General features: G+C 43.8%; 1 protein-coding gene across 3 annotated transcripts; it reads left to right on the top strand.

Annotated features, from left to right (window-relative positions):
* The first annotated feature begins 12,303 nt into the window (after nt 1-12,303).
* Nucleotides 12,304-20,555, top strand: Mtx3 (metaxin 3). Of its 3 annotated transcripts, XR_005284777.1 has the most exons (10): nt 12,304-12,425; nt 12,707-12,776; nt 13,110-13,186; nt 13,965-14,057; nt 14,618-14,800; nt 14,901-14,977; nt 15,977-16,134; nt 16,499-16,595; nt 17,334-17,422; nt 20,257-20,306. XR_005284777.1 is itself a non-coding variant. In XM_038324269.1 (9 exons), exons 1-9 carry the CDS (start codon nt 12,345-12,347, stop codon nt 20,365-20,367), a joined length of 939 nt encoding a protein of 312 aa, XP_038180197.1. In that variant the 5' UTR covers nt 12,304-12,344; the 3' UTR covers nt 20,368-20,555. The 3 variants fall into 3 exon arrangements, 2 of the variants coding, with proteins under 2 accessions (XP_038180197.1, XP_038180198.1); XM_038324269.1 differs by lacking the exon at nt 16,499-16,595 and having other exon boundaries at nt 20,257-20,555; XM_038324270.1 differs by lacking the exons at nt 16,499-16,595; nt 17,334-17,422 and having other exon boundaries at nt 20,257-20,555.
* Nucleotides 20,556-20,762: the final 207 nt, after the last annotated feature.

Here is a 20,762-nt window from a genome sequence, read left to right as displayed (position 1 = left end):
TCTCCTGAGCCTCTGCCCCTCTGATCTCATTCTTATTCCCTTTCCCTCTCCCCTAAAAGTGGCTTCTGATTCTCCTTTGAAGAGCTTATAGTGAAATGCTCGTCAGTTTCGACATTCATGAGCACGGGTGGGATAAACAGCATTGGTCCCACCTACTCAGCTAACAGGTTCCTTATAGAAAATCACCGAGGCTGCTTTCATGCCCCTTTCCTGATGGCGCTCACCTTCTTCTCTCCCAGCCCAGGAACCGGCCACACTGCTTAGCTTAGCAAATGGAACTGAACAAAAATTCTCGTGTGATTTTTTTTCACATTTTTTCTTCACCACCAGATCACTCGTGACAGACTGCTGTTTGGCAGACAGGAGTTTGGCAATATCTGTGAAGTACACAGGGTTTAATATAAAAAGTCCAAGCTTTGGTGGCAAATGGAACTGAATAAAAATTCTCGTGTGTTTTTTTTCACATAATTGTTTGGAAACAAGAGAGTTCCCTTTATGCGTTGAAACATGAATCTTTCAACGTGCCTACAAAGGCCTCTATTCATGCTGTGGTCTGTATTGTAGGTGTTGTATCAGCTCTCAAAATTTCCATCATTTCTACCGCCCACTTTACCTTCTTGAGCTACACTAGTTCTCGGAACACAGAGATAAGCATCTGTGCCTCTTGCTGTTTGTTGAGATGTTCATACCTGTCTGAACTTCCCCCATTCCATCCATGGATGCTTCTCTGATCTTGTTCCATCTCCAGTCCCTCTGCAAACTGAGGAATGATTCTTCACATATAATCTCACAACACCCAGCATCCATTCCCATCAACAACTCACCACACAGAATGGCTTGCTGGTCCCTGCTCCTGCACATCAGTCAGTAACAAGAGTGGCATCTTATTCGTCTTGCTCTAATGGGTACCAGAATCTGGTAAACCCGCTAAGTATTTACTTGATTACGAGGAATAAATGAGCATAATTCTATCCCTTCAGTTATGATGAGGAATTCAAGAAATGCTATTGTTAGTTCCACTACTCAGCCTCTAAGGCATTTCTAAAATATGGCAGCTAAGGCAGGGTGTATGCAAAGGAAAACTATTTGGACGGTATCTCGAGGGACCATTTTTGTATCACAGAAGTTCATTCAGCAGAATCTCAGCTCTATCTGTCATCTTCAAGACACTACTCGGTTAGGGCTGAAGAGATGACTCAGCAGTTAGAGGTCTTCCTGCTCTTCCCGAGGACCTGAGGTCCATTCCCTGCTCTCACATCTGGTAGCTCACCACCATCTGTAGCTCCAGCACTCTCCTCTGGTGTCTTTGGACCCTGCATTTCCATGGCACCACTTATTCAAGCACACCTATGAGTAAAGAGCAATGTTGGAAAAGACTTAACTTAAAAAAAGAGATCGGTTACTCAGTGATGGCCCACTTCTTTAATCCAGCACTTGAGAGGCAGAGGCAGGTGGATCTCCGAGTTTGTGGCCAGCTTGGTCTACAGAGCAAGTTCCAGGAGAGTCAGGGGTACACAGAAAAACCTTGTCTCAAACAAACACACAAAGTGAGGAAGAATATTCATAGACCAGACAAATAGTTTAAAAATCAGCTGCTTCTCTTGCTTTTGACATTGGTCATGCCCACAGACAGGAATTACTCTGAAGAAGAGTAATTGTAATTGTAAATGTGTGTTGATATAAGAACAGGCAAAATAAGAAAAAATAAATAAATTATATATATATATATATATATATATATATATATATCAGAAAGAAGAGAATCTTTTCTGCAAAATGAAGGCCTGAAAACAATGTCTTCGTACTCAGGAAGCACCCACAGTTCCTTTCCTGCAACCTGCAATCTGCCCTGCACGTTCACTGCAGGCACACTGATGTCCCTGGAAACATCACTCTGGGGTATTCACACTGAGTTCCATACCATTCCACACTGGAGATGACACCTCTCTGAGTTCAGCCACCCCTCTGCTACCTTTGTGAGTTTTAGTATCATGGTTAGTCTTAGACGAAAGGTGACCTTATTACCCATGCCAATAACAACATGGAAGGTATCTAAGTTGCATTTAGCCACATAACACTCTTGCCCACACCTATGAAAGAATGAAAGGAGAGGATGGGAGGCAAGTACTTCAGATGGAGAATCCCATGAAGTGGGAATTCTGGGCCTCAAGGCAGCGCAGGGTTACTGAGTAGAAGGAAGAAGATAAGATAAAAATAGAAAGCAGGTGTCAGAGGGAGCCACTGGAGATAGGGCTGGGCTTTGCGGCACTGGAGATTGAACAAGTGACCATTATGCTTTGTGCCCATCAACTACAAATGTTTATTATGTGCTTACTGGATGCTGTGGGTCATATAAGGCCTGGGTAAAAACGTCACAGGCAGGCAACCATGTGATTTGAACAAATGGAATAATAAGAATTAGTAACAGCTCACAAGTGTTTACATTCAGAGGTGTTCGTGAAGAAGTCCACACATATGCTACCCTCTTCAATGTGCCTTTTTGCTTTTTGGTGTCGTTCCTTTGGGACCCAGAGGAATGTGGACAAAAAGGGATCCAGAACTGTGAACATCACACAGGCACAAACCATGACACTTGCTGAGCTCTGTTTTCTCTTCTTCCTGAGATGTTTCTATTACCTAAAAAGCACACTGATTTCTTTCAGGGTGCTAGATGGTACTTAAGCCATTAATCTGAGTAAGAGCATTTCATGAGAGGTTTCCCTAAAGTTAGTTCAGACCAAAGACGCTTCATTTCATATAACAGATATGATAGACACATGGACTGTTTTTAATTGCCAGGAGACCTGCCTTTTTAAAACAATTTGTTTGTAAAGCAAAAGATTCCTCCAAGAAAGAGCCTTTTTATGCAGATTGCAAGACATCAAATCTCACAAGGCAAGATTTGTTTCTCATTATTGATGATAAACAACCTGAAGAGTAAGTCAGCTCCCTAAAAGCTAAGTCCTGGAAATAACAAAGACCATTTTGTGCCTTCATTCTGTGCAATCCAGAAAGTAAAATCATAACTATAATTCTTCAGTCATCACCATACAAGTCCAAGGCATATGAACGTCCTGTCTCCTCCTGGTACCCTGGACTAATTCAACAGAGGAAATAGGCAATGCATATAGTATAAATTGCTTTTTTGCACATTGCTTTTTTTTCCTTAAAGAAAACTTTGAAAATGTGTCTTCAGTCAAAATAGAGACTGCTGGAGGATTTGTGAGTTGTAACGAGGATTCCAGTGGTTTCCAAGGATGATTGGATCCCAGCGACAGGGAGGCATACCAGCGCTGAGAATGTGCCCCCGAGAGCAGCCTGACTCCCAGAGGCCTGCCTTTAATCATTGCTATTGATTCCGGAGAGCCATGTGGTCAGCAGAACATTCAGGGCATCCCTCTGGGGAGACATTTAAATGGCACGGTCTTGCTGATGAAAAGACATAAGTCTGCAAATCCGTCGAGGAAATACCTGGGAGCACAGCCGCCACATTGTGTAGTGCGTTAGTTTTCTGGACTGCCGTAATAAATAACCCTGAACTGGATGGCTTAAAATAATAGAAATTCACTTTCTTAATGCTGGAGGCCAGAAGTCTGAAAACAAGTTGTCAGCAGGCCTGTGCTCCTGCTCACGGCTGTAGGAAAGAATCCTTCCTCCTCTCTTCCCGAGCTTCCCATGATTCCCAGCAATCCTCGGTACTCCTTGGGTTGTAGAAGAATTACTCTGACTTTTGCCTCCACATTTACATGGCTTTTGTTAACTTTTTTGTGTGTTATACTTTGCTTTCTGTTGCTGTGATGAAAACACTGAATGAAAGCTACGTGTGAGAAAAGTGTTTGTTCGGCTTACAGGTTACAGCCCACCACCACGGGAAGCCAGTGTGGGAGCTCAAGGCGGGACCCCGGAGGCGGGAACTGAAGCAGAGGTCCTGGAGGAACACTGCTTACAGGCTTGCTTCCTCTGGTTTGCCCAGCTACCTTCTTATACAACACAGGACCACCTGCCCAGAAATAACCCTGTGTCCACATGGCAGCCCAATGGAGACAAGTCCCCAGCTGAGATTCCCTCCTCCCAGATTCGTCCCGGTTTGTGTTAGGTTGACCAAAGCCCACCAGCACAGCCTGTCTGTGTCTGTCCCAGCATGGTTGCTTCTCTCCTCTCAGTGGCTGGATTTCAGACCCATTTAATCCAGCATGTTCTCCCCTCAACTCGACTGTACCCTTCGTGACCCTATATCCAAATTGGGTCACACTCATCGGTATTGGGATTTGGGGTTCAACAAAGCTTTCTTCTTTGCTCTGTTTTTTTTGTTTGTTTGTTTTGTTTTGTTTTTTGAGGCAGGGTCTGATGTATCCAGACTGGCTTTCAACACACTATGTAGTAAAAAGACCTTAAAATTATGATCCTCTTGCTTCTGGAATCACATGCATGGTTGTGCGTGGTTTCTGTGATGCTGGGCACCGGAACACAGTACTCTGTATGTGCTGGGTGAGCGAGCACTTAACAGAGCTGCATCCCCAGCACTCGGCACATTTTCTTGAGGCAGAACACTAACACACAACACACAGCAAGACAACACTTATTTAATGCTGTCTTTCAAAGTTTTGCATTCCCAGCTCTAATTACTGATGGTTCCTCCATGCTCTTGGGACCTGTTTGGATTTGGGGCATTCTGCTCCAGGAGGCGTGTAGTGATATCCCATTGCTTTTTTAATTTTCAGTTCTCGAATGGCAATGGTGTTTACCCTGTTTCCAAAGGCTCACTTGTTTTCATATGATATTTTGATATGATATTTTGTAAGACATCTGTCTGTCTATAACTTTTCCCCAGTTTTAGGTTGGGTTGTTTGCTTTCTTGTTGCTATAATTTGGCTAAACGCATCCAAAGGTCCAGTCTAATTCCTGATCTCCAGCTTTGGTACTGTCCTCATAGTGCCAAATGAGAATAGTGCTTGGAGGGGGCGGGGCTTGATGGGCGTCTTCCTGTCTGTCCTATGGAAGTATGCCCTTGAAGATGAGTTTGGCATTCTGGCTCTCCACTCACCTTTTGCTTTCCAGAAGCCATTGTAACATGTAACATGATGTAACCACACACAGTCTAGCATCACATGCAGCCTTGCCGTAGCCAAAAGCAACGGGTTCAATTGATCACAAACTGGCACTCCCAAAACCAGAGCCAAGCAAACTTCCCCCTTTAAAGTTGAGTATCTCAGGTTTTCTATATATAGTAACAGAAAGCTGATCAATGCCTGCTTCTGCGTTTTTTAGGATTTCTTTGTGTTTGGCGTTTGGGGTTGGGGCACAAGTCTTTTGTTTATTTTTCAAGACAAGGTTTCTTTGTATTTCCCTGCCTGTCCTGGAACTAGCTCGTGTAGACCAGGTTGGCTTCAAACTCACAAAGACCTGCCTGCCTCTGCCTCCCGAGTGCTAGGATTAAAGGGGTGTGCCACCAATGCACGGCTTGCACCACCACTGCCTGGCTTGCACCACCACCGCCTGGCTTGCACAAATCTTTTTAACAGACATGTGTTCTGCACATTTCCCTTCAGCCTGTGATTCATCCTTCCATTCCCTCAACATGCTTGGTTGTGTTTATAACCGTTTGGGTAGGATTTTCTTTTCCTTTGTGACTCCCAGTTTGACCATGGGTTTGTATTAATTTCCATGTTTGGAATGTTTATTTGTATCTTTGTATTATTCATTTTTAGTAACTTTAAGGCATATACTACAGGTGTTTCTAGTCGTTAGGGTTTTTCCCATTAGGCATTTGATCACAGCAACAGGGAAAGTAACTAAAATAATGCATAATAATGCACACACTCAAAACTGCTACGGATTTTTTAGCAGGCTGGCTCACATATCATTCTGTAAAGCCTTTCTTTCAATAGTAACTTTATCTGAGTCTACTTCATCTACTATTAACACACTCACTGCTGACTTTACCCCACCAATGTTTGTACCATGTAACTTTCCCACCTTTTAATTTATGTTTAAAGCATACCCACATATGTCACTATGTTTGAAGTAAATTTCTTATCAGAGAGCATACATTTGATCTATGATTTTTGTCCTTTCTTCCAAACAACTAATTGGCGTGTTTAGATCACTTCCATTTAGAGAAATGGCTGATATCTTAGGGCTCAAGTCTGTTTTATTTGTCTATTTGTGTCCTGATTCTCTCCCACTCCCCCCTGCCCTCTCTCTCATACACACCCATGCATGTATCTCCTCATGTATACATTTTATAATTCCATTTTGATTCTTCTGGCACTTATGACCTCACTTCTGTCGTTTTCTCAGGGTCTATCCTCAGTGTTACAACGGCGCGTGCCCATCTTACCACAGTTACTAGGATTTGTTTCACTATTTTCAGTGAGATATACTAATCTTACTTTTATTTAGGGCCTATTTCCCTCATCAATCTTAAAATGTAATTAAACTTTAAAATATAATCATCATTTTCCAGGATATATTGAACATCATAGTAGATAATTTTTAAAAATAATTTTTCTTGCATTTAATTTGTCTTAATGCAAAACAGAAATCTCAAGTTCACCATGCTAGAGAGATAAAATAAAGCCCTTCCAATACACATCACCTCCTGACAGCATCCACACAGCTACTAAAAATGAATGAACAAGTCTGGGTCCCTAGTTAGGCTTCTAAATAATCAAGTGTCTTTGGAGGAAGCCACATGCCTCTAGAGATGCAGTTAGACTGGCTGATGCCTTCGTGCCACCACACTGAAGCTACTAATGCTGTCTTTCATTGACCCCTAAACGCCCTTTCCTCTTCTTGCTGTCAAGTTTAAGTACAATTTCTTAAGACTTATTAAAAGTCAGGGAGCCGCATAAAACTTAACATTACTGGTAAAATGTAAATTGATCTGGTTACATTTTGAAATCAATATCATGGTAACTAAAAAAGCTGAATATTTAAACAGCAGCTGTCTGAAGGCACCTCGTGATTAGCCTGTCTTTGGCACCATCTAGCTTCATGCTGGACTATGTTGATTATGAGCACCATCAGCAATGTTTCTAGTCACGGTCAACCAATTCCCTGGAGACAGTCCCAGTCCGTTTCTGTCTCTCTCCCCTTGCCCCAACCTTTCTCTCCCTCTTTGGCCCATTTTCTTCCTAGCGTAACAGAAAATTTTGAAGGCGTGTGACTTGAGCTTACTCAGCATCCTGTCTTCCTTCTTCAAGCTTCCTCAGTGTCAAGGAGAAAACATGCCTCTCATTTCCAGTGTTAGCCTCACAGCCCAATTTCCTAAGGTTGGCCTCTCAATTCTTAGGATCCTTCTTTCCAGGATTTCAGGCCTCTGCTCACAATGGCCATTTCTGTCGTCTTCTGTGCACAAATCCATCTTGCCAACTCTTTCAGAACCTTCATCTTCTACACAGGTCTGATTTTCCCACTTCACTTATGTTTTCAAGATCTTACCCAGCCCTACTCTTTGTGCTGCTCGGTTTCTAACAGCGTCGCTGTGAAAAGCGCTTGGTGTACTGAGCATTCTTCTTTGATGACATTCTGTAGTATTTCCTCATTTCATTTTCTAGCACATTTTTTTTGCTTCATTTGATACAATTTATGGATTCATAAGACATCTCCTCCTATTTATACTCATGAAACAACTCTATTATTCCTGTTGCCCTTGACTAGGGAATCTACTGGTTCTGTTTGGATGATTTATTCTTCCTTTGCATCCTTCAAAACTCCACATTCCCATAGTTTCCAATGATGGTACCCATTAATTAAGTATCATTCCTTCTGATCAATATCCGTCATATAATTTCCTGTTATAGACATCCTCGTTTCTAGGTCACATCTTCACTCACCTAGCTTAACTCAGTGTCCTTCCTTATGTTAAACAAAAACCAATGGACTCATGATTCAAGGTCAGAAATGCTCTGTTTCCTTCATTAATCTTTTGCCAAGCATGGAAAAATATTTAAAGCCTTTGTCCAAATCATTAGACTTGTGGGCTTGACAAAATGGTACATCTTGTTAGTATTTAGTTATCTCAAACATAGAGTTCTTATCTCAGACATAACATTGATATTTCGCCAACTATTCAACTGAATGCAAGAATGCCAGTTTTTATTTCCTTACTGGCTTACAATGTGTTAGGCACACAGAACCTGTCAACTAATTTGCTCAGTGACCTAATGTTAACTATTACTCAAAGAAGTAATAATGTGTGCACCATGTCACAAAAGGACACTTTTTTAAAAAAAATCTTAATAAACTGCCTTTAAACAAACAAACAAAAAGACTTTTAAATGGATTTCTTGGGAGGTTATAGGAGGCACTGTAACATTGATTACACAGGGGTTTCAGCTTTAAAACAGATTGCCAGGGGTCAAATCCTTGTTATCCCACCTAATGAAACGTTGGTAAAGTTAACTGACATGCTTGCATGTTAATATCTTGCCACAAAACCAGGGAAGACAACAGGAACTGCCTCATGGAGCTATTATACAATCAAGTGAGTTATGTCGCATGCTGCAAACAATTCTGGTATGTAGAAATTGCTCTATAAATGTCAGTTACTACTAAATGTCTGTTACACAGATAATGGTAGTGCCTCAGAGCCAAAAGTACCTTCTTCACTTTATTAGCTGAAAAGCTGAGGAACCAAAGTAAATAGCTGGCTCATAAATGCAGAGCAAATTTAGACGCTAAAACAAAAAACCAAACAAAACAATAAACCACACAGTTCTCCTGCTATATTTTCAATGGGATTTTTCTCCTTAAGGATTTTTATATCTGAACACTAACTAAGGAACATCCATGGGTGTCCAGTTTAACTCTCCCATAAGGTGACCACAAGGCATGATCATTTATCACAAGCATTGCTTCTTTGCCGGGAACTCTATTTCAGAGATTCTTAGTAATGGAAATGGGGTGGGTAGGGATGCTAAGAGAACTTGTATCATGGCCCCAAGTAAAACTAAGAAACACATGAGCAACAGGACTAGATGCCAAGGTCAGGTCCTCTGAGTTCATATGAAGCCACTTAATGTGCATCTTCTGAAAAACAAAAATGTTCAGGGAAGACGTGGCCTGGAAGAGTCATTATGAAGCTGTGGTCCAGGCCATCCTGCCCGTACGTGAATGCTTTGCAGATAGTGAGAATGCCTTGCCCAGGAAGAATCTGAAATTATGATTTTGATGAACTCGGAACAACCTCTTTAACAGCCAGGAATGTCACAGGAGCCAAGTACCCATGCCAGGCATGATTTCTGATGGTCTTGCCTTTCTTTGTCATTGTCAAAACAGTATTCAGCCTGGTTGTGCAATCAGGTAGCCAGTGTTATAAATTCAATCATTCAACCTAGCAGAGATAGACTTTCAAGAGGAAATGCGGCAACACAAGATTGCTATTAACTAGACACAAATAAACCTCTAAGAAAGAATTCTCTTATCAGATGGAAAAAGATGCTGTTTTCTGCCTCAACAATCTTAAACAAAGACTTAACTTCAAATTAAATCATCATAAGTAGCAGGCATGGTGAGAGAGGAGACCACACTATGTGCCCACAAAGAATTCTGATTGCCTATTCCCCCAACTGCCAACAAGACTCAGAGAATCCACATTCTCGCCGTAGATTATTTTTAAATACCTTGTTGTAGTACACTGATTCTGAGCTTTATTGCTTGCAATTTTATTTTTCAAAGCACGAAGCTTCCATTACATCAAATCAGAAAATTAAATTACCTCCTTTACATTGAAGATGAAGCAGACACCCTTCAACGACCCCACAGTGATGCGCCATTCCTCTTTTGTGTTTTTAGTATTTTACATGAGCCGGGCGGTGGTGGCGCACGCCTTTAATCCCAGCACTCGGGAGGCAGAGGCAGGCGGATCTCTGTGAGTTCGAGGCCAGCCTGGTCTACAAGAGCTAGTTCCAGGACAGGCTCTAAAAAAAGCTACAGAGAAACCCTGTCTCGAAAACCAAAAAAAAAGAAAAAAGTATTTTACATGTATCTCCAAATTTACTGGTGACAGTGACCTTTTATAGTTTGGGTTGTGAGCTTAGCCTTTAATGGCTGAGCCATCTCTCCAGCCCCAAAATAACTTTAATACTTAGCTATGTGTGATGTCTGATGTGTAGACTATAAGCTCTTAAGACTCCTTGTCTCATGTATCTCTGTAGTCTTCAGAAGCCTTCCAGAGTCTTGGATGTACTCTCTGCTCCGTAAACGTGCTGTTTAGTTTCAACTGTACATTCACTAAGCATTCCTCACTTGAAAAATGTGACTAATGGATTCTTAGTGTGGAATGTATTTTCTTTCATTTCTGGGATATCTTATTTTTGAATCATAATCTTTAAAAAAAAATACCATAGCAGATCAGCACTGTGATTTTGGGGTGTTATTTCCTTACAAGAAAGTCTCTAGCGAGTATTGCCAAATATTATTTTTATGAAAGTTTGCAGAGGTTTCCATTGAAGGGCACCCATACATCTTCCTTGTGACAAAGAAAAAGAGAAAGCCCAGAGGTGTATCAAGAGGCTAACCCAGAAGGACTATTGTGCTGCCTATAAAAACTATGCAATACCCAGGTCCTACATCTGAAAGCCAAGTTAACTCTTTAATGGTTTTTCTGAGAAATTAACAGGTTTAATGTTTATGAAATATTTAGCACATTCCTATTAGGCCCATAGACAAGACTGGCTGAATGATTTACAATGTTTAGTCGAAAATAAAAATGCAGAGTCCTTTATGCCATGATTAAAATTTCAAGGCAGCAACAGCAGAGCAGTTAGTGAAGCAAGCCTTCCTAAGCAAAGAACTTCCATGTCTGCACTGCTCCCACACCTATGAAGCCAGGCCTGACCTCCCTAGGACAACTTCTGTGCAGTGGGAGGCAAAAGCCTGTGATTAGGACAGAAGCAAAATTCAAGTGCGTAAAAGGAGCTGCAAGAAGCCAGAAGGAGCTCCTAATTTTGTAAACGGTTAAGTTTAACTTTGAAAAAAAAGTAAATAATACTACTGCATTGTTGGTGGGAGCAAGCTGGTACAGCCCCTTTGGATGTGAGTATGGCAATTTTTAAGAAAATTAGGAAACAACCTTCCTCAAGACCCAGCAATACCACTTTTGGGTATATATCCAAAGGATGCTCAATTGTACCACAAGGACATGAGCTCAGCCATGTTCATAGCAGCATTGTTTGTCATAGCCAGAACCTGGAAACATAAATGCCCCTCGACCGAAGACTGGATAAGGAAAATGTGGTACATTTACACAATGGAGTACTATAGAGGAGAAAAAAATAATGACATTTTGAAATTTGTAGGCAAATGGATGGAGCTAGAAAATATCATATTGAGTAAGGTAATTCAGACCCAGAAAGACAATTATCATATGTACTCACTCATAAGTGGTTTTTAAACATAAAGCAAAAAAAATCAGCCTACAAATCACAATCCCAGAGAACCGAGACAACGAGGACCCTAAAAAGAGACATACATGTATCTAATCTACATGGGAAGTAGAAAAAGGCAAAATTTCCTCAGTAAATTGGGAGCATGGAGACCATGGGAGAGGTTGAAGGGGAGGGGAGAGGAAGCGAGGGGAGCAGAGAAAGCTCAATAAGATCAATCAATCAATAAGTTTTGCCCTCGTGTATGAATGCGCACCACATGAATGCTCAGTTCCCCTATAGGCCAGAAGAGGGCCTCAGATCTCATAGACCTGGAGTTACAATGACTCTGAGCACCACCTGGGTGCTGGGAACCAAGCTAAGTCTTCAAGAGACACAAGTACATTTAACTGAGCCAGTTCTCCAGCCCCAATAAACTCAATTTGGGGAGAGCCGTTGGAGACGAAAGATATTCTAGATTAAAGGAGAAGCGTTGTGAGCAGGCAGGAGTCCTCTGTTAAACTTTAGGACAGGGTTAAATTTTAATGTGCTCCAATCATGTCAACATAGGAATGGCAACCAAAATTGAGACGTGGCAGGCAATGGCCCATTATAAAGACTGAACACTGCAAGGGTCTACAGTTTACCAATCACCACCGTGTCATTATAAAGCATATTTTTGTGAACAGTAATTTTACAGATTTGGGTGTACCATAGTGATGTTGGCACATAGTAAAATGGCATGCCATAAATACTTGGAGGATGTCTAGCAGGTCTGTTTCCCTGAAGGAACAGTCCTTCTCGCTTCTAGTCTGGTTGTTCGAGTCTCTTTCTAACACCCTGGTGCTGTCCTTTCTGCCGCTGCCCAGAGCCCCAAGTAGTCAGTCCCTGCTCCCCGTCCCGCCCCCGCCACTCCACGTGCAGGAGAGTGGGCGGCAGGAGTACTTCCGGGTGACGGAGGTCGGCCCCGGCAAGATGGCGGCCCCCTTGGAGCTCAGCTGCTGGGGAGGTGGCTGGGGGCTCCCTTCGGTGCACAGCGAGTCCCTGGTGGTGATGGTGAGGCCGCCTCGCGGGCCGGGGCGCGGGAGGACTGGACTGGCTCGCTGCGGGCTCCGCTGGGGACGGACGGGCAGGATTCCCGCAAGCCTCCGCTCGGGTCGGCCTGGCCGTGCTTTCTCCAAGCACGCCCGCCCGGCCTCCGCAGACCGACGTCCCCCGGAGCGCGAAGCCTGCGCGTCCCCGGCCGCGGACGGGGGAGGGGCGCGGGCGCGCGGCCTCCTCAGAGCCGCCCTGCAGACTGCTCAGTCTAAAATGTCTCATTGCAAACTCTGTTTCAGGCGTATGCCAAGTTTTCGGGCGCACCCTTGAAAGTCAATGTCATAGATAACACCTGGAGGGGTCCAAGAGGTACAGTATGAGCTTCCACACGCCCCTGTCTGCCCTTCTGACCCTGGCATCCCCTCCTGCGTTTAAAGCCGTGGCTATCTAGAGTTTTAGCTTCCTAGAAATGACCTTGGCTGTGGGCTGGTTGCTCGCTCTGAGTAATAACTCAAAATGCAAGTCCAATCTGTGGAAAATAGGAGAAACAAAAATGTGCGCCAGACCTGCTCCTTGTGAAACTACAAAGAAAAGGCAAACATTCTTACAGTCTCCCATGTGCAATTGGTCTAGTTTTGAAGATTTGTAATCTTCAGAATAGATCACGATGCTTGCTCGTGTGTCAACTGTTTTTGATTATAGGTGATGTACCAATTTTGACGACCGAAGACAGCATTGTTTCTCAGCCTGCAAAAATACTAAACTTTTTAAGAAAACAGGTGGGTGGCTCCTTTTGAAGAAGTAGATCGTTTTCTGCATGTTACCCTATTATTATTTTAGACTGGGCTATACTCTAGTGTACCCTGACCAGCCACCAGCCAGGCTGGCATCAAATGCTAGGATTATAGGTGTCACCATCACATCTGGCAATCCTTGTACGGCTTTTGTTTGGTTTTGGTTTGGATTTTGGTTTTTAGAGACAGGGTTTCTCTGTATATCCTTGACTGTCCTGGAACCCACTTTGTAGATCAGGCTGACTTTGAACTCATAGAGATCAACCTACCTCTGCTTTCCGAGTGCTGGGACTAAAGGAGTGCTCAGCCACTGGACAGGTTTTTGTTTTTTGTTTCGTTGGTTGGTTGGTTTTAGTTGTTCAGCAACAGGGTTTCTCTGTGAAGCCTTGCCTATCCTGGAAATCACTCTGTACACCAGGCTGGCCTTGAACTCACAGAGATCTGTCTGTCTCTGCCTCCCAAGTGTTTTGACTTTGCTTGTTGACTTTGTATCACATGCCCTACTCTGAACAAAGGTCATCCTTAAGTATGGAAACAATAGAAGTCAGCTGACACAGGCAAGCTGCTCTTGTTCACTTTGTGTAGGGTGATGCAGTGTTGAGAACCCTCTTTGCTATCGGGAACAGCATTCCTTGGGTTAGTACTCCCCTCATAATGTCAGCTTTGGCATTTGTGAGGGAGAATCAGAGTTCTACTTCACTTAGCTCCCTTGTCCTTGGGATGCTCTCTGACCTCTGAGAGGTTTTGTTTTGGTTTTGAATAGAAATACAATGCTGACTGTGAACTCTCAGCAAAACAAGGGGCAGACACCCTGGCTTACATCGCCCTCCTGGAAGAGAAGCTTCTCCCTGCCGTGGTGAGTGTCTCTGAATACTGCAGTGTTGCAGGGACTAGTGTGAATGCTGTGGTCTGTTAGAAAGAACAAAAAAGGGGAGGAGTCTTCAAGAGTAAATTTCCCATTATTAGTCTTGATATTATGACAAAACTGGATTCTCTTAGACATTTAGCTTCCCATTGAAGTGAATAGTTTGGTTTGCTTGTTTGCTTGCGTGGCTAGGGAAACGTTCTACCACTGAGTTCCACTCCAGCACAATCATACTGTTTTTGAAGTAAACACTACCAATGGAAGATGAAACTTTGCTGCATGTATAGAATTGGCTGTACTGTAGTTCTTTCATTTAGTGGATATTTACTGAGCCCTCAGTATGCACTAGGCTCTATTCTGGCTGCTGAGATATAGCAGTCAACAAAATTCATACGTTTGAAATAATCTCATTTCACCTTGAGCCATTGTATCTGAAAAATTTAAGCAGAGTTGCTTTCTTGAAGGACAGTTGTGAAGAAGTTGTCAGACTGACAAGTGACGCTCGTTTTAGCAGGAGAACATCCCTGTCATTGTTTGCCTTCCTTTGGCAGCTTCACACTTTCTGGGTGGAGAATGACAATTACTTTGCTGTGACAAAGCCATGGTTTGCCTCCCGTATCCCTTTCCCTCTGAGTTTAATCCTGCCTGGAAGGATGTCTAGAGGCGCACTGAATAGGATCCTCTTGACACGGGGAGAGCCGCCCCTCTACCACATCCAGGAAGTGGAAGCGCAGGTACAGGAGTCTCCCAGCAAGCGCTCCAGGGAAGGGAGGAGGGAGGGGACTGGTCCTTACCTAGAGATGCTACCTCCAAAGTCTCTTTCATCCTTCTTAGATATACAGAGATGCCAAGGAGTGCCTCAACCTCCTGTCAAACAGATTGGGAACATCTCAGTTCTTCTTTGGTGACACGTGAGTAAATTCCCTTAAAGTCACTTTGCCATAGCCACCTTTTTGATGTTTCTTGCAGTATATTTGAAAAGTTTGCTTGATTTATGGCCTTCTCTGTCCCATTACTACAAACACATCATGAAACTGCTGCCTTGGTGGGAAACACTATTTTGAGTGACCTAAATCTGGATCCCCGGGCCATGGCCACTCATGTTTGACTCTAGAATGAGCTAGCTCTTGTCCCTTAAGAAAAAGAAGAAAGGCCCTATGATTCTGGTACAGAAGATGAGATCCCAACCCCGGTAGCCCCTGGGCTTCCTCCTCCAACAGGCCATCCAGGGCATGTCCCTGTTGCCTACTGCACTGATCATGAAGCCACTGGCCCCTGCCATGCTCTTCTTGGTGAACACCCTGAAGGAAGTCACTCAGCAGTTCTTCAGTCCCCGGGCTGGTGGTTGGTTTTGGGTTTGTGTGAACCCATATATACATAAATGTAATTTATCATTTGTATCGTGTAAACAAGAGTAGTTTCGATATGTTGTGTGAGTATATTCAGTGAAATGTGAGTTAAAGTCAGTTTCCCATCCCCCAGAAGATCGGCTTTTCACCTCAGAAGGGTGCCTGGGGGTAGAGGTGATTGGCAGAGCTCTCAGCAGCACACATAAGGCCCGGGTTCAGTCTTTAGCCGGGATTTACTGGGCTTTTATAGGAAAAATTTTCTGTTGGCATTAATCTTCCATTAGCTTAATGTGCTGCCTATGGCTGCGGAAGCATCGAGCGTTCCTCCCCTGCTTCCAGTCCATAGCATTTGTAGTTTACAACCCCAGTTTCCTCGAATAAAATAAATGGCTTAGAAGATAAAACCCTGGCCGCCTCCCTTTTGGAATCAAAAATGGGAGCAAACTATTCAAAACATGATGTTGCCTATTAGACTTGACAGGTAGCTTGAAGAGCATTTTAAAATGCAGTCCAAGTCTGTCTGCCCTTAAGTGCTCCTGACAGAGAGTCCTCCGTCTCCAGGCCCTCCACCTTGGACGCCTACGTGTTTGGTTTCCTCGCACCTCTTTATAAAGTGCGTTTTCCCAAGGTTCACTTACAAGAGCATCTGAAGCAGCTCTCCAATCTGTGCCGCCTGTGTGACGACATTCTGGACAGCTACTTCAGACACGGGCCCGCGGGTAAGTCGGCTTTACCTAGTGTGTACTAGATCGGGCACTTTAATATCTCCTGGCAGCGCGGAAGAACTCGTTTGCCCATTGTCTTAGACTCTGGTTCATAGCTTCAAAACCTGGTGGTTTGCCCGCTACATCTGCTGCCATGTTCTTACGTACATGGAGAAAGAGCCATGTGACACCCCCCATCCTCTGGACTTCACACATTCTGTGTATCTTCTTTATAAGTACTGCTCCCCCCCCCCCCCCCCCCGAAGTGGGTCACTTTCTTCTCAAGGATTAAAGCTCGGGTGTTGAGTCCCGGCTGAAAGTAGTATTTACCCCATCAAATGGGCAGCCACTTTACATAATTCTCACCCGCTGCTTCCAGCACTCTCCCCTGACCAGAAATCAGCAGCAGATTGACTTGGTGAGGTCACCCCCATGGTTCTACTACTTGAAAATGATTGCACCAAACTGGAGATAGAGTAAGTAGAGGGCTCTTGGCACTTAGGATGACATTCTCTCTGACTGGGGGCCTGTGCTTATGGGACTGGGCACTGAGTGTGTCTATGTAGAGGTGGCTGCATTCTGAGAAACAGAAGTTGTGAGATAGCTGGCTTCAGCAGACTGGCTGTTTTTATTTTACTAATTTATTTTTTATGGAGGATTCTCTGTTTTACATATAGGGAAGTCTAGGAAATGGGAAGTTAGGGAGCTAAGTGGCATCTGACCTTGTCGCTCTGGGGCAGTGGCTAGCCAGCCTGGCTCCACAGCCCTTCCGTAGTTCCCAAATTAAAATGTCTCGGGATCAATCCCAGAAAGCTCTGTTTTTAAAAATTCCTTTAAATATCTTGGATGCCTGGTAAGTAGGTGTTAGGGAATCGCTACCTTAGCAAGGCGTCTATGGTGTTACCACCAGTGACCGAGGTGTAGTGACTAGGGAGGGGCAGCACAGTCTGGAGAGCACCTCGCCTTACTAACCCCGGTAGCTGCCTGCATGTCACGTGGCTCAGTGTTTTCCTTTCTGCTTTCCTGTGGAGCACTGCTGTCCCTCTTAACTTTGCCCTTGAACCCAAATATTTTTCTCGTTTTCAGTTTTCTTTTGGGGGGAGGGGGGAGCAATTAGGATGGTGGGTAAACCGAAATTTTTTTTTCAGTCTTCAATAGCTTGAAAGTCTTTCAAAGTTTGGTTTCTCTCCCTGATTTCTCTCTTGACTTCTCAGGCATCTCTCCAGCTGGACAAGAAATGATAGACGTGAACCTGCGGAAACTCACACAACTTGTAAATAAGGAATCCAACTTAATTGAAAAGGTCGCGTTCCTTCCTCATTGCTTTCCTGTCTGTATTCTGGGTTGTGTGTTCATTTGACACTCTTAGTTTTAAAAAGTTTACTTTTCAAGAGGCTGTTTATATATACTTGGAGTGGAGATTTGTCTAATGTGGTGTTTTGAAGCCAGCAGTGACCTGATTGTACTGAGGGAAATTTGAGTAATTGTGTTGAGCCTGCCTTTTACTGTATAGTTTGCACTTACCAAGTTGGGTGACATAAAAATTACCTTTAAAGACGGCAAATCGGAAGCAAGCCCTGCTTGTTGTCCCTGCTGTCCTGAAGTCACTTTCTGTAGGGTCTAAAGACCCATGTTTGCTCTTCCTTTTCAGTATTGTCTTTTTCTTCTTCCCTCATGTCCCTCCTTTCTTCTTGTTCTTCTCGGTCCTGAATGTGGTCTACAGTGTCTTCACCATTCGGTCCTTTGTCACTTTGGAGATTCTCGATGTGTGAGAGACCATGAGGGAGTGGGTAGAAGAGAGAGCCAACAACGGCGGATTTGAGGAGGACTCCAATTGGAAGCATGTGAAAGGGCCGTGCAGATTCTCCCCTAGTGTGTGATAGACTTGCTTGCTTTCACATGCACTGAGGTAGAAGGGCTTCCTAGGAGTTAGCAAGCCTTCTAGAGGCTCCGTGTGCAGATGCTCTTGTCCCATTTCATGGATGTGATGGTGTGAGTTTCATCACCTGCCCAAAGTCTTCCGGTTGAAGAAGGTAGGGAGGAGAGTTACACTGTAGACGTGGGGACACGAGGCGCCAGCAGTGTTGCGGGTCATTGTTCTTCCCCGTAGGCAGCTGCTCAGCTTCTAAGTGAGATTGTGTGTCTGTCATGGAAAGGATGTGTCAGCTTGTCACGGTTCTTCTCTGGGATGGCCTTCTGTTGCCAGTGTCTCTTGTGGTGTTGGTTTTGGAGAAGCTGTAGCGTTCATTACTGTTCAAGCTTTTGTGGTGTGAGTTAAAGCCTGGGCAGGCTCTATTTGCTCAGTCTAATCCACGTCCTATGAAGATGTCTGCTAAGTGTGGTTACAGGAGCTCATTCGTCTGTAGGAAGGCTGTTTAACATAGTTTCCTTTCCCTTTCTCTTTTTTTTCTTTTTCTTTTTTTTTTTTTTTTTTTTTTTTTGGTTTTTCTAGATAAGGTTTCTCTGTGTGACAGTACTATTATACAGTCCTGGCTGTCCTGGAACTCTCTTTGTAGACCAGGCTGACCTCAAACTCACAAAGATCCACCTGCCTCCGCCTCCTGAGTTCTGGGATAAAAGGTGTGCGCCACCACCACACAGCCTCTTTCCATTTTCTGTATGTGATCCATGACAGGTCTGGCAGGGAGTTATGAAATACCCACACAGGCAGAAGGTAAAACAGGAGCCCGTTCACTATTTTATACATATCCACCTTGGGTCTTCATCAGCTTATAAAAGTCTTGAAAGGCCAGCAGGCATTCATATGTGCTCTTCTGTAGGAAGTGTGTGATGGTTGGTAAAACACAGGCATTCATATGTGCTCTTCTGTAGGAAGTGTGTGATGGTTGGTAAAACACAGGCATTCATATGTCCTCTTCTGTAGGAAGTGTGTGATGGTTGGTAAAACACAGTAGGCCAACGGGTCTTCTTAGCCACCACTGTTCATAATTTATAGCAAAAATGTAGAGTGTAAGAGAGAGACTAATAATTGAATACAGTTCTTGCTGGAAAGTAAATGCTGCTTACCACAGTTGTTCTCTGGTCACAAGTTTTCCCTATTTGAAAATTAATAATTAACCTTTTATTTTCTGTCTTCTGCAAAGCTTACGCAAAATATTTCTTGCTTGCTTTGAAACCGTACTGAGAAAATGGGGAGTTTTAAATATTCTGCGTGTATGCAGAGCTCCGAGAACAGCGTCTCTGTGGGGAGTGATAGGATATTCTTCTCTGTGGGGAGTGATAGGATATTCTTCTCTGTGGGGAGTAATAGGATATTCTTTTCTGTTGGTTTTGTGGTTCGATGGCAGCTGTTCTCGAGTCTTTAAAAAGGTGAAGTTGATAGAGAACTCAGCACCAGTACCTGCATCCTGCGCCTTCAGCAGTACTCTGGGGTGAAGGTGGAGCTGGGAGACTGGCTAAATTCTGAGTAATCTCATCTGGTATTCCAGGGTGCTAATGTGTGTCTCGGACTTCTTGGCATTTTCCTAATATACTTCATGTAATGGTGTCTCTAAGGTTGGCTCAGAAGCGATCAGTGTTTGAAAGACCTCTGGACTAGATCTAAGGCCTTGTCCTTGCCACCGTTTCCCAGCATCCTTTGGTCTACATACTCTCAACTGGGGAGGAGGGAGCTGTGTCGCATGGCATTCTGGCCACTTTCAGTTTGGAAAAGAGGAATAGTTTTTAGAAATTGTGTTAGAACAGGAAGACATGGGTCATGATACTGGCTTTAGAACCTGGAAAGGGGACTTCTCTTTTCTAAGCCTCATTTTGTCATCTCATGCAGGGTGGGGCTGTGCCTGTTCTTCAGTGTGAGGGAAGATGAGCAGAGCACATTTAGAGGGTCATGTTTACCCATACTTGCAGAGAGTCTCTTCAGTGAGTCTCTCTGATCAAGTTCAGCAGCATGTTCTTCTTTGTGGAGAGGGGCTAAGTATGAGCCATGCCGCTTCTTGTGGATGCTGAGTCACCTGGTATTTGAGATGACAGTCATCATTGTGAGTGGCTGTCAGAGAAATGTCTCTCCGTCAGTCCTGCCACCATGCAGTTCTGTTCTCTGTAGTCTAGATGGGGAGAGCGCAGTCCACCAAAGAGGAGCCTCAGCCTTAGTCAGATGTGTCTTTGTGCTTCCTACAGATGGATGACAATCTCCGCCAGAGCCCTCAGCTTCTTCCTCGGAAGCTGCCAACGCTCAAGCTGACTCCAGCAGAAGACGAGAGTAATTCCTTACAGCGGCTGTCACCCTGACAGTCCCAGCCTGCTGCAGCCAAAGTCTTAGGATTGTTTGCAGTAGTCGCTTATACTGAGTGCACGGAGACCAAAAGAAAACTGCCGTAATAGGTATAAGGAAGACTGTGAAACAGGAGCTGAACGTGACTTTCTTTTTAAACTAGGGAAGCTTTTATTTCATCTTGGCAGTGCATTTTGAATGCTAAGCAAACGGGTGGGTGGGTGGGGCAAATACATGGTACTGTATATAAAAAGCTGCCTTAATCATGGCAGATCTTTGCCTTTGGTTCAGGTGTTGCTGACGAAAAGCTGCAATTCTGTTGTGAATGTGCATTTTTAATTTATTTAAGTTAACTTATTAACTTACTTTTCTTAATCCTGTCTCAATACTTAATATGTGGCTCTTTGGCTGA

The sequence above is a fragment of the Arvicola amphibius genome, chromosome 3 (assembly GCF_903992535.2).
Source record: "Arvicola amphibius chromosome 3, mArvAmp1.2, whole genome shotgun sequence".
NCBI lineage: Eukaryota > Metazoa > Chordata > Mammalia > Rodentia > Cricetidae > Arvicola > Arvicola amphibius.
Note: the sequence above shows the minus strand (reverse complement) of the source record. Positions and strands in the feature narration are given on the sequence as shown.

Coding starts and splice junctions, on each gene's coding strand:
- Mtx3 (XM_038324269.1), top strand. CDS start 12,345: ATGGCGGCCCCCTTGGAGCTCAGCTGCTGGGGAGGTGGCTGGGGGCTC. Junction 12,777..13,109: donor CACCTGGAGGGGTCCAAGAG/GTACAGTATGAG, acceptor TTTTGATTATAG/GTGATGTACCAATTTTGACG. Junction 17,423..20,256: donor AATCCAACTTAATTGAAAAG/GTCGCGTTCCTT, acceptor TGCTTCCTACAG/ATGGATGACAATCTCCGCCA.